The following is a 19,645-nucleotide window of genomic DNA, read 5'->3' on the forward strand; positions in this document are numbered from 1 at the left end:
AGTTACTTTGTAGTGGCACAAGTCTCTGCATAGGTTGGTTGCAGGGTATGTTGGGGCAGGAGCCACTTTGGAGGGATATCTGCTGAGTGGCCTGTGTTGGATTGAGAAGATTCACAGAAGAACACAAGGCATGCGGTGCTGGCAAGATAGGTGGAAATTATTTACACTAGTTCTTACATATGTCCTGCTGTGTAGGCTTGGGGGTGTGGTATGGGAGAAATGGTACCTGTCATCTCTTTTGTTCTTAGAGAAGTCTCCTAAAGATCCCTGTCCTTTCAGTCCATGTTCTGAGATGAGTAAATAAATTTTCCTGTATACACCAGGAGCTTAAACCTGCAGCTTCTATGCTGAACTTATCTGGGTTATTTGTTATGCTGGCTCTTTAAGGGTGAGGACTCAGTTTCCTATAGCTGTTTGCCTCTCCCAGATTTTTAAGTACTTGGGGTTAAATACAACTGGTTATAAAAACTCAGAAAATTAAGCTCCACTGGTTTTCAAAGCCAAATATTGTGAGGACTCCTCTTCCCAGTGCCAGTCTCTTATGCCTTGGCTGCCTGGTGTGGGGTCTAATCCTCTTGTCTCTTTGTACTTGTGATGTCCCTCCCATTTGTGGTTATTCTCACTGGGGGTTTGATTCCCAACCATGTCTCTGCTCCTTCTGCCATTTTTGATGTGTTCTGTTTTCTGTGGTTAACTCTGGAAATTCTGTTTTGCCAAGTTTTTGAGTCTTTGTCAGAGTTAGTTGCACTGATGTAGCTGTTATCCCAGTGTGTCCACAGGACAAGGTGAGCTCAGGATCCTTCTAAATTGCCATCTTCCCAAAAGCTTCTCTCGACTTTTCTAAGCCAGATCTTCAGTGGAGGATCCAAAACATGCAAAATTAACATTGTGATGCAAATTAAAATGTTTGGCTCCATAGCTTCTATTTTTTTCCCCACCATTTCAGTGTTTTCTGTGTAGCTGTCCAGTTTTTCCCAGCACCATTTACTGAAGAGACTGTCCTTTCCATATTGTATGTTCTTCCTTCCTTTTTCATAAATTGACCATAAATGGGTAGGTTTATTTCTTGAATCTGTTCTGTTAATCTCTATGTCTGTTTTTTGACAATACTGTACTGTTTTCATTACTATAGCTTCGTAGTATAGTTTGCAGTCAGGTACAGTCTATGGCCTTTGTTCTTTCTCAAGATTGTTTTGGCTTCAAGGTCTTTTGTGGTTTCATATACATTTCAGGATTATTTGTTCTTTTTCTGTGAAAAATGCCATTGGAATTTTGATAGGGATTGCCCTGAATTTGTGAATTGCCTTGGGTTGTATGGACATTTTTAATACTAACTTTTCAAATCCAGGAGCATGGAATATATTTCCATTTTTTGTGTCTTCAATTTTTTAATTAGTGTCTTGTAGTTTTCATTGTACTGGTCTTTTACCTCCCTTGAAAAATTCATTCCTTGTTATTTTCCTTTTTATATGTGATTGTAAATGGGACTTTTTTCTTGATTTCTCTTTGTGATAGTTATTAGTGTTTAGAAACAATAGATTACTGTATATTGATTTTGTATTCTGCAGCTTTACTGAATTCATGCATTAGTTCTAACAATATTTTGGTAGAGTCTTCAGGGTGTTCCATATATTATAGTATCCTGCCATCTGTATATAATGACAGTTTTCCTTCTTCCTTGCCAGTTTGGATGCCTTTTTTTTTTCTTGCCTTATTGCTGTGACTAAATGTCCAATACTGTGCTGCATAAAGGTGGAAATAGTGGCATCCTTATCTTATTTGTTGTCTTAGACAAAAAGCTTTTAGTTTTTATCATTGATTACCTGTGAGTTTGTCATATATGGCTTTTGATATGCTGAAATATGTTCACTCTTTACCGACATTATTTAGAGTTTTTGTCATAAATAGATCTTTAGTTTTGTCAAATGTATTTTCTGTACCTATTGAGATGATCATGTGGTTTTTATGTTTCATTTTGTTAACATGATATATCATGTTGATTGATTTGCAGATGTTGAATATCCTTGCCTTCCTGAAGTAAATGACTTGATCATAATGTATGATCTTCTTAATATATCATTGAACTTGTTTTGATAATGTGTTGTTGAGGATTTTTGCATCTGTGTTCATTAGGGATATTGGCCTATTTTGTTTTGTTTTGTTTTGTTTTGTTTTTTTCAGTGTCCTTGTCTTTTTTTTTTAATATTTATTATGTTAGTCACCATACGGTACATTCCTGGTTTTTTATGTAAAGTTCGATGATTCATTAGTTGCGTATAACACCCAGTGCACCATGCAATACGTGCCCTCCTTACTACCCATCACCAGCCTATCCCATTCCCCCACCCCCCTCCCCTCTGAAGCCCTCAGTTTGTTTCTCAGAGTCCATAGTCTCTCATGCTTCATTCCCCCTTTCTTTATCCCTTTCTTCTCCTACTGATCTTCCTAGTTCTTATGTTCCATAGATGAGAGAAACCATATGATAATTGTGTTTCTCTGCTTGACTTATTTCACTTAGCATTATCTCCTCCAGTGCTGTCCATGTTGCAGCAAATGTTGAGAACTTGTTCTTTTTGATAGCTGAGTAATATTCCATTGTATATATGGGCCACAACTTCTTAATCCAGTCATCTGTTGAAGGGCATCTCAGCTCCTTCCACGATTTAGCTATTGTGGACAATGCTGCTATGAACATTGGGGTGCTACTTATTCTATTCTAATGCCCATGGAACATTCTCAAGAATAGACCATGTTCTGGGTCACAACAGGTCTCAACTGATACCAAAAGACTGAAATTATTCCCTGCATATTCTCAGACCACAACGCTTTGGAATTGGAACTTAACCACAAGGAAAAATTTGGAAGAAACTCAAACACTTGGAGACTAAGAACCATCCTGCTCAAGAATGATTCGATAAACCAGGAAATCAAAAATCAATTTAAACAATTTATGGAGCCCAACGAGAATGAAAACACAATGGTCCAAAACCTATGGGACACTGCAAAGGCAGTCCTAAGGGGAAAATACATAGCCATCCGAGCCTCGCTCAAAAGAATAGAAAAATCTAAAATGCAGTTTTTATATTCTCACCTCAAGAAGCTGGAACAGCAACAGAGGAACAGGCCTAATCCACACACGAGAAAGCAGTTGATCAAGATTAGAGCAAAGATCAATGAATTAGAAACCAGGAGCACAGTAGAGCAGATCAACAGAACTAGTTTTGATATCAGTAATGCTGGCCTCATAAAATGAGTTTGGAAGTGTTTCCTTATCTTCAATTCTTTGGAAGATTTTGAGGATACATATTAAATCTTCTTTGAATATTTGGTAGAATTTATCAGTAAAGCTGTTTGCTGCTGGACTTTTGTTTGTTGGGAGTTTTCTGATTACTGACTCAGGCTCCATAGTGGTAATATATGTATTCAGATTCCCTGTTTCTTCATGAATCAGTCTTCGAAAATTGAGTGTTTCTATGAATTTATTTAGTCTAAATTTTCCAATTTGTTGGAATATAATTTTTCACAGTACTCTTATTTGATGTTTTGTATTTCTGTAGTACCAGTTGTAACTACTGTTTTATTTCTGATTTGATTTTTTAAGCTCCCCCCATCTTTATTTGTGAGTCTAGCTAAAGATTTGTCAATTTTGTTTATCTTCTCAAAGAATTGGCTCCTAGTTTCTTTGATCTTGTATTGTCTTCTTAGTCTCTTCATTTATTTCCATGCTGATCTTTATAATTTCCTTCCTTCTAACTTTGGGCTTTGTTCTTCTTTTTATAGTTCATTCAGGTGAAAAGTTGTATTGTTTATTTGAGATTTTTCTAGTTTCTTGAGGTAGGCCTGTATTGCTATAAACTCGACTTTTTAGAACAGCTTTTGCTCCTTGGCTTAGATTTTGGTATATCATATTTTATTTTCATTTGTCTCTATATATTATGTTATTTCTCTCTTGATTTCTTCTGTTACCAGTAACTATGAGCCAGTAGTTTTTTAGTAACATATTGTTTCATCTCCACCCTTTTATAGTTTTTCTGGTTTTCTTCTTGTAGTTGACTTCTAGTTTCATACCATAAGGTTGGAAAACATGCTTGATATGATTTCATTCTTCTTGCATTGTTTGAGACTTCTTTTGTAGCCTAACATGTGATCTGTCCTGGAGAATGTTCCACATGCACTTGAAAAGAATGTGTATTCTGCTGCTTTGGAATGGAATGTTCTGTGTATATCTATTAAGTCCACCTGGTCTACTGTGTCCTTTAAGGCCAATGTTTCCTTACTGATTTTCTCTATAAATGATCTATTCATTGATATAAGTGTACTATTAAAATCCCCTACTATTATTGTATTGCTGTCAAGTTTATCACTTTAGGTCTGGTAATATTTCCTTTCTGTATTTTGGTGCTCCTGTGGTGGGTGCATCTATATTTATAAATGTTACATCTTCCTGCTGGATTGACCCCTTTATTTTGTATAGCACCTCTCTTTGTTTTTTTATTACAGTCTTTGTTTTAAAGTCTGTTTTGTTTGATAAGAGTGTACCTTTTTTGTTGTTGTTTCTATTTGAATGGAATATTTTTCCATCCCTTCACTGTTAGTCTGTTTATGTCCTTACTTCTGAAGTGAGTCTCTTATAGGTAGTATTTAAGTGTGTCCTGTACTTTTATCTGTTCAGCCACTTAACGACTTTTGATTGGAGAATTTCATTCATTTACATTTAAAGTAATCATTGATAGGATTATGTTAATTGTTTTCTGGCTATTTTTATAGTTCTTCTCTGTTCCTTTCTTCTTCTCTTTCTCTCTTCCCTTGTGGTTTGATGAATTCCTTTAGTGTTATGTTTAGATTCATTTCTCATTTTCTTTTGTGTATTTACTATAAATTTTTTGTTTTTCTGTGAGGTTCATATATATCATCTATATATATATATATATATATATATACACATATATACATATATATCTAAAACAGTGTATTGTAAGCTGATAGCAACTTAAATTTGAATATATTCCAAAACTACATTTTTACTCCCCTTCCACATTTTATGTTTTTGATGTCATTTTATGTGTTTGTGAACTAATTATAGCAGTTTTAATTAATTTTACTGCTTTTGCCTTTTAACCTTTATAGTATCTTTATGTGATTAATCCACTTCCTTCATTATACAGTTACCTTTTCTAGTGATATTTTTAGCTTCATGTTTTCTTGTTATTAATTAGTGTTACTTCTTTTCAGGTTAACATTGTCTTTCTAACATTTCTTGTAAGGCTGGATTATTAGTTGTGAACTTCTTTAGCTTTTCTTATTTGGAACTTCTTTAGTTTTAAATGATAACCTTGCCGGTATTCCTAGAAGAATTTTCTTTTCAGGAATTCAAAGATGTTCTATCACTACTTTTTTGGCTTGCAGTTTCTGCTGAGAAATCTGCTGGTAGCCTTATGGGATTTCCCTTGTACATAGCAATTTGTTTTTCTCTTGCTGCTTGGAAGATTCTCTCTTTAACTTTTGACATTTTGGTTATAATGTTCCTTGATGTGTCTCTGTTTGGGTTTATCTTGTTTGTAATGTTCTGTACTTCTAGGACCTGCATCTCTGTTTCTTTTCCCAGGTTAGGGGAGTTTTTAGCCACTATTTCATTAAATAGGTTTACTGCCCCTTTCTCTCTTCTGTTACCCCTATAGTGCCAATGTTATTTTTCTTGATAGTGCCTCACAGGTCCCTTAAGTTGTCTTTCTTTTTTTTTTTAAAGATTTTATTTATTTATTTGTCAGCGAGCGCAAGCAGGGGGAGTGGCAGGCAAAGGGAGAAGCAGCCTCCCTGCTGAGCAAGGAGCCCGATGTGGGACTCGGTCCTAGGTCCTAGGACCCTGAGATCATGACCTGAGCTAAAGGCAGACACTTAACCAGCTGAGCCACCCAGGCATCCCTAGTTATCTTTTTTTTCTTCCCCAGTTCTTTTTTCTTTTTCCTGCTCTGTTTGGGTGAGTTCCGTTGCTCTGTATTCTAGCTCAGTGATCCATTCTGCTTCATCCAGTCTGCTGTTGAACCCCTGTGGTGTATTTTTCAGTTCAGTTATTATATTTTTCAGCTATGTGACTTTAGTTTGGTACTTTCTTATATTTTCTGTATCTTTGTTGACATTCTCATTGTGTTCATTCCTTCTTTTTTCCCCCTAGTTTGGTAAACATGTTTATTACCATTACTTTGAATTATTTATCAGGTAGATTACTTATCTTTGTACCATTAGGATTATTTTTCTGAGGTTTTGTCTTGTTCCTTCATTTGGAACATATTTCTCTGTTTTCTCATTTTGCTTGACTTTCTCATTTTTTTTGATCGTATATATTAGGCAAAACATATGCCTTTCTTAATCTTGAAGTTGTGACCTTACGTAGTTGATGATACTTCTTATTCAAACTTGCCCTACCTCTTGGTAGTCTCTCAAAACTTTGTGGTTTTGTTTAGATTACCTGATTTATGCTTGATATCTTCCCACTGTGAGGGTGTGCAAAGACCTGTCATTGTTCCAAGTGGAGGAATCTCATTTATCACATAGTTTCAGCCTGATTTGAAGCTAGACTTCAGGCAGCACCTTTGAAAGCATACAAGTATTTATAGTTTTGCGGAGCCACAATTTTAATTTCTCTTCTCCAGATCATGAGATCTCGAGGTATCCCCAGGGTGATACTTGCCAAAATTGGGGCTCCAGATGAATTGTAAATTCCTGTCTGGGAGAGCTCCTCAAAACTAAAGGGGTGTACAAGGATGGCATCTCCCTGCTTATGTTCCTGGAAATGCCTCATTAGCCTCTAGATTTATGGGAAACCTAAAGCCTGTCCCTAGACTGAAGCTCCAGGCTAAGTATATAGACCTGTTTTATAGGAAGACTGGGGTTGTGTTTCACTCTCCTGTCTGTGCAGTGCCCTGGATTGGACACCTGCCAGGGACTATCTTTCCAACTTTTACATTTCCATAGTACTCCGGAAAGCCAGCCCCCTTGGCCACCAAGCCCAGATGATCAAGACTCCTTGTGTTTTGTGTCCTCTCTGTGAACTGTGTATGCCCACTGGCTTTAGCGAGGCAGCTGGAGAGTGTAGGGGGTTGGGCATGTTCACTGGCTTTAAAAAGGCAACAGGGAAAATGTTTTGACTACCAAGCTTATGGACTTCAGGAATACAATGGGAGAGTGCTTTGTCTGTAGGAAAATGCCATGACTGCTTTTATTTGCCAGCCCCAGCCAGGGAAGAGGGGATTGACACACTGTCCATGTTTACTGACTTCATCTAGGGAGTGGGAAAGTGCTTTGACTGTGCTAGGCTGCCCCAGCCAGGAGTAAGGTAGTGCTGCAACCACTGACACTTTCTGCCTTCAGTCAGGTGGCAGGGTAGTGCCTCAACCATTCTTACCTACCTGTCTTACCAAGTCAGTGGGAGGGTGCCATGTCTCAGCTCACCCACCTGTGCTATCAGAGTGGGTGGAGAGTACAAAATTAGTGTCTTCCAGCACCTCTGTCTCTGAGGAGATTTTCAATGGTCCTCTGCCTCTCCATCAGATGCTTTTAGGTAGGCAAGTAATTCTCCTTTACATAGAATCTGGGTGCTCTCAAACTACTGTTTTCTCACTGGATCTCAGGTTGAGTAAGAAAAGCCCTTTATTTTATTTTTTTAAAGATTTATTAATTTATTTTAGAGAAAGCATGCCAGGGGGAGGGGCAGAGGGAGAGGAAGAGAGAGAATCTCAATCAGACTCCCCACTGAGCATGGAGGGGCTTGATCCCACAATCCTGAGCCGAAAACAAGAGTCGGACACTCAGCCAACTGAGCCACCCAGGCGCCTCAAGAAACCCTTTAAAAACAGAATCTCAGTTTCCTGTAGTGCTTCAGGTCCTTTGGGTGTTAGCACCTTGGTTTTCTAAAATGGTAGACGTTTGGGGGCTCATCTCTGTGGTGTAGATCCCAGTGATTGGGGTGCCTGATGTGGGCGACCAACCCTTCACTCCTCCTGGATAAACACTGGACTTGTGAGATCCCTCTCTATTGTGTGTTGTCTTTTTTTGTTGTTGTTAGTTTCTTTTTGTTTTTTTTTTATAATAATATTTTTTTATTACATTATGTTAGTCACCATACAGTACATCCCTGGTTTTTGATGTAAGGTTCCATGATTCATTAGTTGCATATAACACCCAGTGCACCATGTAATACGTGCCCTCCTTACTACCCATCACCAGCCTATCCCATTCCCCCACTCCCCTCCCCTCTGAAGCCCTCAGTTTGTTTCTCAGAGTCCATAGTCTGTCATGCTTCATTCCGACTTCTGACTACCCCCCCTTTCTTTATCCTTTTCTTCTCCTACTGATCTTCCTACTTCTTACGTTCCATAGATGAGTGAAACCATATGATAATTGTCTTTCTCTGCTTGACTTATTTCACTTAGCATTATCTCCTCCAGTGCCGTCCGTGTTGCAGCAAATGTTGAGAACTCATTCTTTCTGATAGCTGAGTAATACTCCATTGTATATATGGACCACATCTTCTCAATCCAGTCATCTGTAGAAGGGCATCTCAGCTCCTTCCACAATTTAGCTATTGTGGACAATGCTGCTATGAACATTGGGGTGCATATGGCCCTTCTCTTCCCTACGTCTGTATCTTGGGGTAAATACCCAGTAGTGCAATGGCTGGGTCATAGGGTAGCTCAATTTTTAACGTTTTAAGGGACCTCCACACTGTTTTCCAGAGTGGCTGTACCAACTTGCATTCCCACCAACAATGTAGGAGGGATGCCCTTTCTCCACATCCTCTCCAACAATTGTTGTTTCTTGCCTTGTTAATTTTTGCCATTCTAACTGGCGTAAGGTGGTATCTCAGTGTGGTTTTGATTTGAATTTCCCTGATGGCTAATGATGTTGAACATTTTTTCATGTGTCTGTTAGCCATTTGTATGTCTTCATTGGAAAAGTGTCTATTCATATCTTCTGCCCATTTTATGATTTATTTGTTTCTTGTGTATTGAGTTTGAGAAGTTCTTTGTAGATATTGGATACCAGTCTTATCTGTAGTGTCATTTGCAAATATCTTCTCCCATTCCTTGGTCTGTGTCTCAGTTTTTTTGACTGTTTCCTTGGCTGTGCAGAAGCTTTTTATCTTGTTTAAGTCCCATAAGTTCATTTTTTCTTTTGTTTCTCTTGCCTTTGGAGATGTGTCATGAAAAAAGTTGCTGTGGCTGATGTCAAAGAGGTTGCTGCCTATGCTCTCCTCTAGGATTTTGATGGATTCCTGTCTCACATCGAGGTCTTTCATCCATTTGGAGTTTATCTTTGTGCATGGTGTGAAAGAGTGGTCAAGTTTCATTCTTTTGCATGTAGCTGTCCAATTTTCCCAGCACCATTTATTGAAGAGACTGTCTTTTTTCCACTGGATGTTTTTCCTGCTTTGTCAAAGATTAGTTGCCCAAAGAGCCGAGGGTCTATTTCTGGGTTCTCTATTCTGTTCCATTGGTCTATGCATCTGTTTTTGTGCCAGTACCATGCTGTCTTTGTGATCACAGCTTTGTAGTACAGCTCGAAATCCAGCACAGGGATGCCCCCAGCTTTGTTTTTCCTTTTCAACAATTCCTTGGCGATTCGGGGCCTTTTCTGGTTCCACACAAATTTAAGGGCTGTTTGTTCCAGTTCTTTGAAAAATGTCATTGGTATTTTGATCGGGATAGCATTGAAAGTGTAGATTGCTCTGGGTAGCATGGACATTTTAACTATGTCTCCTTTATTATTATATACTGTCCTTGTTTGTCTCTTGTAAAGTTTTTGTTTTAAAGGAAGGGAAGAATGAAGGGGGAGTAAACAGAAGGGGGAATGAAGCATGAGAGACTATGGACTCTGGGACACAAACTGAGGGCTTCAGAGGGGAGGGGGGTAGGGGAATGGGATAGGCCGGTGATGGGTATTAAGGAAGGCACATATTGCATGGAGCACTGGGTGTTATACGCAAATAATGAATTATGGAACCCTACATCAAAAACTAAGGATGCAGTATATGGTGACTAACATAATATAATAAAAAATTATTATTATAAAACAATCCAAAAAGATGTGGTTTGAAGAGCTTCCACATTCAACATATGGATATGTGGGGAGAATGGTGCCTCTGGAGAGGGCATGGAAGCTACATTCCCTTTCCCCACACCTAGACCTATGCACCTCTTCCATTTGGCTGTTTCTGAGTTATATGCTTAATAATAAACCAGTGATCTAGTAAGTAAATAAGCATGATCAAGTAAGTAAATAAATAAACTGCCTAATGAGGGTTATTGGTTGCAGAGTATCTTGGGTTTTATCTGTCTGAATGAGTCCCTAATGCTCCCTCATTTTTGAAACAAAGGTATTTTATTGAATATATAATTTCCAGTTGCATTACTTGCTTTTGGCACGTTGAAGATATTATCTTGGCATTGTTATTATGGAGAAGTCAAAATTTTATCTAATATTTATTCCTTTGATGGTTCTATTCTCCCGCTTTTTTTTTTTTTTTTAAGATTCCTTCTTTGTTATTGGCATTATGAAGTTTTATATATCCAGTTGTGGTTTATTTTTTCTTTATCCTACTTGGGATATGTTGGATTTTTGAATCTCTCAAGTGTTTAGTTCTGGAAAAATCTTTGCCATTCTATTTAAATATTATCTCTGCCTCTCTCTTTTCATCCTATCTTACGTATCTCTTTCACTTTTTTAATTTCTTTGCATAGTTTCTTCAGATTTACCAGTTCACTAAATCTCTCAATAACTGTATCCAGTCTAACTTACCAATTGAGTTCTTTTTCTATTAACTTTTTAATTTTATTTCCAGTATAGTTAACATATGCTGTTATATTCATTTTAGGTATACAGTATACCGATTCAACAATTCAGTACATTGCTCAAGTGCTCATTGTAAGTGTAGTATTTAATCCCCATCACTTACTTTACCCATCTCCCCACCCACCTCTTATCTGGTAACTATCAGTTTGTTATTTATAATTTAAGAGACCTTCTTTTTCTCTTTTGTTTTCCTTTACTATTCCTTCTGTTTCTTTTATTCCACATATGAGTGAAATCTTATTTATCTTTCTCTAACCAAATTATTTCCCTTAGCATTATACTCTCTACCTCCAATCATATCCTTGCAAATGGCAAGATTTCATTCTTTTTATGACTAAATAATATTCCTGTGTGTGTGTGTGTGTGTGTGTGTGTGTGTATCACATCTTTATCCATTCATCTATCCATGGACATGCGGGCTAATTCCATAATGTGGCAATTGTAAATAATGTTGCAATAAACATAGGGGTGTATGTATCTCTTTGAATTAGTGTTTTTGTATTTTTTGAATAAGTACCCAGTAGTGCAATTACAGAAGCATAGCCTAGTACTATTTTTACCTTTTTGAGGGACCTCCAGACTATTTTCCACAGAGGCTGCACCAATTTTCATTCCCACCAGCAGTTCACAAGAGTTCCTTCTTTTCCACATCCTCAACAACACTTGTCTTCCATTACGTTTTTTATTTTAGCCATTCTGACAGGTGTGAGTTGATATCTCATTGGGATTTTGATTTGCTTTTCCCTGATGATGAGTGATATTGAGCCTCTTTTTATATGTCAGTTGGCCATCTGTATGTCTTCTTTGGTGAGATGTCTGTTCATGTCTTATGTGCGTTTTTCAACTGGATTGTTTATTTTTTGGGTATTGATTTTTAGAAGTTTTTTACGTATTTTAGATACTAACACTTTATCAGATATATCATTTGCAAATATCTTCTCCCATTCAGTAGATTGCCTTTTAGTTTTGTTGATGGTTTCCTTTGTTGTGCAAAAGCTTTTTATTTTGATTAGTCCCAAAAGTTTATTTTTGCTTTTATTTCCCTTGCCTCAGGAGACATATCTAGAAAGATGTTGCTATAGCTGATGTCAGAGAAGTTACTGCCTCTGTTCTCTTCTAGGATTTTTATGGTTTCACATTTAGGTTTTTAATTCATTTTGAATTCATTTTTGTGTATTGTGTAAGAGAGTGGTCCAATTTCATTCTTTCTCATGTTGCTGTCCAGTTTTCCCAACACCATTTGTTGAAGAGATTCTCTTTTTTCCATTGCATATTCTGCCTCTTGGTTGGAAATTAATGGACTATATAATTTGTGGGCTTATTTCTGGATTTCCTATCTGTTCCTTTGATCTATGTGTCCAGATTTCTGTCAGTATACTCTGTTTTGAATACTACAGCTTTGTAATATAACTTGAAAACTGGATTGTGATACCTCCAGTTTTATTTATCTTTATCAAGATTTCTTTAGCTATTTGGGGTCTTGTGGTTCCATACAAATTTTAGGATAATTTGTTCTAGTTCAGTAAAAAAAATGTTATTATTATTTTGATAGGGATTACATTATATTTGTAGATTGTTTTTTCTAGGTTTTGTTTCCTGATTTCATATTCTATGAACCATCTATTTTAAAGCAAATGATGACAAGGTAAAAGCTGGCTTTATTGTTTATCTCTGCATTTCTGTCTTTTTTTAAATCTAGGCTTCTGAACAGTCTTTATAAACAGCTTACTGGATCATTCCTCCCATTTAAGGTGTTTTTAAAAATATTTTATCAGCATATTTAGTTGCTTTTAGCAGGAAGGTTTATGACTTCTCTTCTGCTATACTCCTAAAAAAGGAAGTCCAGCTATTTTATATTTTTAACAAGAACTTTTTTTTGCCTCTAGCTCCCCATATATACTGCACCACCTCTGCGGTCTAAATATGTTGAAGAGCAGCCTGGTCATTTACAAATGGGCTTTGCATCCATCCGCACTACAACTGGTCGTTACATTGGCTGGTGCAAGGTAAGTGAGTTCTAATAGTAGTTTAATGTTGGAGATTTCTGATTTGTTCAGACAGGTGATTCTTTTGTTACATTTGGTATTGACAGAGGTTACTCATCTTTAGTACCTTGTCACAGGTAGCCAGAAGGCTGGGCTCAGCTAGGAATATTGACTAAAGCATCTACATGTGGCCTATCAGGCATGGTGATCTAAGCATAGTCAGGTAACTTACACAAGCAGTTCTGGGCTCTTATAAGAGGCCCTTGGCAGAATTTACTAAGCTTCTCATTTATCATCAGATGTCCAAGAAAGTTATTTCTACAGCATTCTATTGTTAAACCACAAAAGCCAACTCAGTTTTAAAGGGAGTGGAATTAGATGCCACCTCTCAATATGAGTACCGGCAAAAAATTCGTGGCCATATTTAGTAATATTTAGTCTACTATACCACTGCTGCATAGATTAAGATAGTTAAGTAAGCATTTATGTTATTTTTCAGGTATAGTTGTTTGGCTATTTACAAGAAGTTCTCAAATTATTTCTCAGTCGTTCTTTACTAATAAATTAGTTAGAAATAGGTGAAAGAGCAAACTTGATTTAAAACTTTTATCACTTCAATGGGTTAATATAATCTTAATTTGTAGAGAATTTATATTCCTATGTAAAAATAATATAAACACTAGTCTGTGTAGGATGATTTCTACCCTGAGATAAATGTCTTATTAGATTTTTTTTCCCATTCTGATGCACACTAAGAAAAAGGAGAGGATGAAGTACTTTCTTTAGAGTTTGTCGTTATTACTTTCTTCACAAATCATTATGTTGTTGCTACCACATCTTTATTAATCAGATGTTGTTTCTAAGCTGAAATACACCTACATCCATGATTTATTTAAATTCCATTCATTTTTCTAAGCCTTTATAAAACAAGATAATAAATCTTTGTATTTCTGCATTAAATTATCTGTGAGATGCTCTGACTATAGGCATTACTTTACTTGTTTAAATGAGGAAAATAGTAAACAAGTATTATCTGTGTTAAACAGAATGAATAGGAAGATATGAAAAGAAGTTAATTTTAACAAGTATTTTCATGTGAATAATAGCAAAGTTAGATTTAGATTTGAGTGCAATGCCAACTCAACATTTTAATATGGTCTCAGAGATTTGGACTATTTTATTTAATTATCAACATCTTCAAAAATGCAGGTATCCTTTTTTTTTCTTTTTGCTTAGGGTGTTTATGTGTTTGTGAAAAATGGAATAATGGACACGGTACAGTTTGGAAAAGGTAGGTGAGTGAACCATCCATAGTTAGAAATGTTCTATTGTCTTTTTAATTTGCAGGGTTTAAATGTGAGAAAAATAAAGGTAGTAAGTTATTCATTATCATGTTTTACCAACTGAGAAGATACTCTGTATAGCACTTCATGATAACAATACCAAAGTAATAGTACCTATCATTTATTAAGCAATTATTATATGCTGTGGCACTATGATAAGCATTTTACACAATTTATCTAATTTAACTTCTATACCAGTTCTATGAGTGTTGGTATAATTATTCCCTTTTTTTCAAGATTTTATTTATTGATTTGAGGAAGAAAGAGTGCGAGCATGAATGTGAGCACAAGCAGGGGAGAGGCAGAGGAAGAGGGACAAGCAGACTTTGTATTGAGCACAGGGCCCGACATGGGCTTAGATCTCACAACCCTGAGATCATGACCCAAGCTGAAACCAAGAGTCGGACACCCAAGTGTCTGAGCCAACCAGGTGTCCCTATAATTATCCCCTTTTTACGGATAAGGAAACTGAGGTTTAGAAAGGTAAAGTAGGTTGCTGAGGTCACATAGCTAGTAAGTGGCAGCTCCTGGACTCAAACTGAGGTCTGTTTAGCTGCAAAGCCCATATTATATACTCAAAGCATAAATTAGAAACATGTCTCATTGTTATCAATTAATTTAAATAGGTGCTATTTAATGTTAAAATACATAGAATTTTGCTATCTGTTGCTAGGAAACACTAATACCAATTAGTCACTCTAGAATATTTGAGCTAATGTTGGAAGGCAATTTTATTTGATTCTTTAGTTTGATAATGGTATTTGACAGTAGATTTATCTTGACTGGATAAAGAAGATGTGGTCCATCTTGGCCTAAGCCAGTTGTTAAAATAATTGTGTATGGGAGACAGAAAGATCAGCTAAAATTTTAAATGTCTCCATGATGTTGATGACCTATAATGTATTATCATTACTTAAGGTATATAGGAATTAATTCCAAATCATATTCCTCATCAGTCTTAAGGAATATGATTAAATAAGTGATTGTGATTAATTAACTGTGATAGAAGAGTCTGTTTTGGGGCACCTGGGTGACTCAGTTGGTTAATTGGCTGCCTTCAGCCCAGGTCATGATCCCAGGGTCCTGGGATCGAGCCTCGCATCGGGCTCCTTGCTCAGCAGGAGGCTGTTTTTCCCTCTCCCTCTGCTTGCCATTTCCCCTGATTGTTCTCTCTCTCTCTCCCTCTCTCTGTCAAATAAATAAATAAAATCTTTAAAAAAAAAGAGTCTGTTTTTTGGGCTGCATGGAAACAGAAGTAATTTAAATATATAAAAAGCCAAGAAATCTAGACTTGTGCCCACTCTTCATCTACTTTTGGTCTAGGCTCACTTCTCCTGATCATTGGTTTTAACCAAGAGCAATGGCTGCTCTGGGTACTGGGGAGTAGTGGCAAGCAGGGTCTACAAGCTACATGTATCCCTAGTCAGTTATTCAAAGTTCCTTAATAAAGTATTTCTGTTCCTACTGGATCCTGTCATAGTTTGAACAGGTAAGTCCAGAAGTATTTCCATTAGAGAGATGAATACATACATAATCATTTACTTTATAGTAATCCATGCTAAGGTATGAACTCTAGCATCATATTTCATTGAATAGTAATAATTACCTGTATTAAGAAAACAATTTTTTTTAATTTTTTTTTATTTTTTATTTTAAAAGATTTTATTTATTCATTTGACAGAGATAGAGACAGCCAGCGAGAGAGGGAACACAAGCAGGGGGAGTGGGAGAGGAAGAAGCAGGCTCCCAGTGGAGGAGCCTGATGTGGGGCTCGATCCCAGAACGCCAGGATCACGCCCTGAGCTGAAGGCAGACGCTTAACGACTGAGCCACCCAGGCGCCCCAAAGAAAACAATTCTTAAATCAGCTGTGGAAGGAAGATTTTATTTTGTAGCAAGTAACTATTTTAACTAGCTTTTTCATTCACTGCTCAAATCATTATTTTTGTAGCTTCTTTGAAGAGTGTTTAAACCATCTTCTACTATCTTAGCAAATCTCTTTAGCATTTCTGTGTCATATATAGAATGCATAATTGTAAGTCATTTATATTAATTTTTAACTTATTTCTTAAAAGATGCATATATCTATCTGAAGAATCCACCTCGAGATTTTCTTCCAAAACTTGGAGTGATTACAGTTTCAGGATTGGCAGGCTTGGTTTCAGCAAGAAAAGGTAGGTTTTTAAAAAATACATTTTTTTCTTTCAATGCCATTATATTTTGAATTTTACTGTCAAGGGAAAACCTCATATCCTTTATTGAATATTATTAGGATAGGGTACTGTGAAAATTTTTAAATTCTATGTTACAGCATGTTTACTTTTATAAAGACTTAACTGTGCTTTAAAACTATAGCTATTTCAAGATGTTTAACATCATTAGTTATTAGGTAAATGCAAATGAAAATCACAGTGACATATTACTACACACATATTAGAATATCTAAAATTAAAAAGGCTGACCATGCCAAGTATAGTCAAGAATGGCTATAAACTGCTGGTGGGAGTACAGAATGGTACAGCCATTCAAGAAAACAATTTGACTGTTTCTCTTATAAAGTTAAACATGCTGTTATCATGAGACCAAGTGATCGCACTCCTGGGTATTTACCCAGTAAAATGAAAAATCCATACATAAATGTTTATGGTAACTCTATTTATAATTACCAAAAGCTGGAAACAACCTAAATGTCTTTCAAGAGTAAACTAAACTGTGGCACATCCAAACAAAGGAATTATGCTCACGAGTAAAGGGAATAAACCATTGACACGTGCAACAATCTTGATGAATCTGGCATAAAGAAGCCAGTCTAAAAGAGTTATATATTCTGTGATTCTATTCATATAACTTTCTCAAAAAGACAAAACTGTAGTAACCAAAAAAACCACACAAAAAACAGGTCAGTAGTTTCCAGGAGTTGGAAGTGGGAAGGTGTGACTATAAGGAGGTAACATGAGATTTTTTTTTTTAACAGTGATAGAACTGTTCCATATCCTGATTGTACTGGTGGTTACATGACTATACATGTGTTAAAACTGATAGAACTATAGATCAGTTTTCTGTATGATATTTAAAATAAAATTCAAAAATATATAGCTATTCCTTTTAAAATTATAATTTATTATGTTGTTTGTCATCTTTTAGATAACTTAATTTTTAAAAGATTTTTTAAATTTAAAATCCAGTTAGTTAATATGTAGTATAATACTAGTTTCAGGTGTACAATTCAGTGACTCAACAGTTTCATACAACACCCGGTGCTCAGTACAACAAATAAACTTCTTAATCCCCATCATCTATTTAACCCATCTCTCCATTCGCCTCCTCTCTGGTAACTGTCAGTTTGTTCTCTGTAGTTAAGAGGCTCTTTCTTGATTTGACATTCTCTTTTATTGCCTTTGCTCATTTGTTTTGATTCTTAAATTCCACATATGAGTGAAATCACATGGTATTTATCTTTCTCTAACATATTTCACTAAGCATAATACTCTCCATCCATGTCCTTGCAAATGGCAAGATTTCATTCTTTCTTAAGGTTGAGTCATACTCTGTGATTGATATATATAGATTATAAATTACATTTATAGTTTTCAGATATATAGATATATATAGCTATATAGATATCAGATACACACACACACACACACACACACACACATATGTCACAGATTCTTTATCCATTTATCAGTCAATGGATACTTGAACTGTTTCCATAATTTGGCTACTGTAGATAATGCTGCTATACATTGGGATACATGTATCCCTATGAATTAGTATTTTTGTATTCCTTGGGTAAATTCCTAGAAGTACAGTTGTTGGATCATAGGGTAGTTTTATTTTTAACTATTTGAGGAAATTCCATACTTTTTTCCAAAGGGCTGCACCAGTTTCCATTATCACCAACAGTGCAAGAGGGTTCCCTTTCTCCACATCCTCACTAACACCTGTTGTTTCTTATGTTATTAATTTTAGCCATTCTGAAAGGTGTTGTAGTTTTGATTTGCATTTCCCTGATGATTAGTGATGTTGAGCATTTATTCAAGTGTCTGTTGGCCATCTGTATATCTTCATGGAAAAATATCTATTCATGTGTTCTGCCCACTTTTTAACTGGATTATTTGTTTATTGAGTGTTGAGTTTTATAAGTTGTTAATATATTTTGGATAATAACCCTTTATCAGATATGTCATTTGCAGATATCTTCTCCCATCCCATAGGTTGCCTTTCAGTTTTGTTGATTGTTTCCTTCACTGTGCAGAAGCTTTTTATTTTAATGAAGTTCTCATAGTTTATTTTTGCCATTGTTTCCCTTGCCTCAGGAGACATATCTAGAAAGAAGTTTCTGTGGCCGACGTCAAAGAAGTTACTGCCTGTGTTCTCTTCTAAGATTTTCATGGTCTCCTGTCTCACAATTAGGTCTTTAATCCATTTTATGGTGTAAGAAAGTGGCCCAGTTTCTTTCTTATATGTTCCTGTCCAGTTTTCCCATCACCATTTGTTGAAAACACTGTCTTTTTTCTACTGGATATTCGTTCCTTCTTTATTGAATATTAATTGACTGTATACTTGTAGGTTCATTTCGGTTCACTTCCATTGAACTGTGTATCTGATTCTGTGTCAGTACTGTGTTGATCACTATAGTTTTATAATTTGAAGTCCGGAATTGTGAAGCCTCCAGCTTTGCTTTGCTTTTTTGACTGCTTTGGCTATTCAGGGTCTTTTGTGGTTCCATGCAAGTTTTAAGATGTTTTGTTCTAGCTCTGTGAAAAATGCTGTTGGCATTTTGATAGGGATTGCATTAAATGTGTAGATTGCTTTGGGTAGTATAGACATTTAAACAATATTTGTTCTTTCAGTCCATGAGCATGGAATATCTTTGTTTCCTTCTGCCATCTTTAATTTCTCTCATCAGCGTTTTATAGTTTTCAGAGTAAAGGTCTTTCACCTCTTTGATTAGATTTATTCCTAGGTATCTTATTATTTTTATTTCATTTTATTTTTTAATTTAAATTCAATTAATTAACATATAGTATACTATTAGTTTCAGAGGTAAAGTTCAGTGATTCATCTTATATAATGCCCAGTGCTCATTACATCACATGCCCTCCTTAACGTCCATCACCCAGTTGCCCCATCCCCCCACCCACTCCCCTGCTGCAACCTTCAGTTTATTTCCTATGATTAAGACTTTCTTATGGTTTGTCTCTCTCTCTCTGATTTCGTCCTGTTTTATTTTTCCCTTCCTTTCCCTATGGGCCTCTGTTTTTTTCCTTAAATTCCACATATGAGTGAGATCATATGGTAATTGTCTTTTTCTGGTTAACTGATTTCACTTAGCATGATACCCTCTAGTTCTAGCCACGTCACTGCAAATGGCAAGATTTCATTTCTTTTTTGATGGCTGAGTAGTATTCCATTGTATGTATGTATATATATATATATATATATATATATACACACACACACATAC

At 36.1% G+C, this 19,645-nt stretch overlaps 1 protein-coding gene across 9 annotated transcripts in view; it reads left to right on the forward strand.

Annotated features, from left to right (window-relative positions):
- The window catches only part of APOOL (apolipoprotein O like), a 262,405-nt gene that overhangs the window by 41,912 nt on the left and 200,848 nt on the right, over positions 1-19,645 (forward strand). For all 9 annotated transcript variants that reach the window (XM_048213504.2, XM_026480142.4, XM_057312836.1 and 6 more), the window contains 3 exons: positions 12,735-12,854; positions 14,070-14,124; positions 16,251-16,349. In XM_048213504.2, coding sequence (XP_048069461.1) covers positions 12,735-12,854; positions 14,070-14,124; positions 16,251-16,349 — 274 coding nt within the window. The remainder of the gene's footprint in view (positions 1-12,734; positions 12,855-14,069; positions 14,125-16,250; positions 16,350-19,645) is intronic.

This window comes from Ursus arctos, chromosome X, assembly GCF_023065955.2.
Source record: "Ursus arctos isolate Adak ecotype North America chromosome X, UrsArc2.0, whole genome shotgun sequence".
Taxonomy (NCBI): Eukaryota; Metazoa; Chordata; class Mammalia; order Carnivora; family Ursidae; genus Ursus; species Ursus arctos.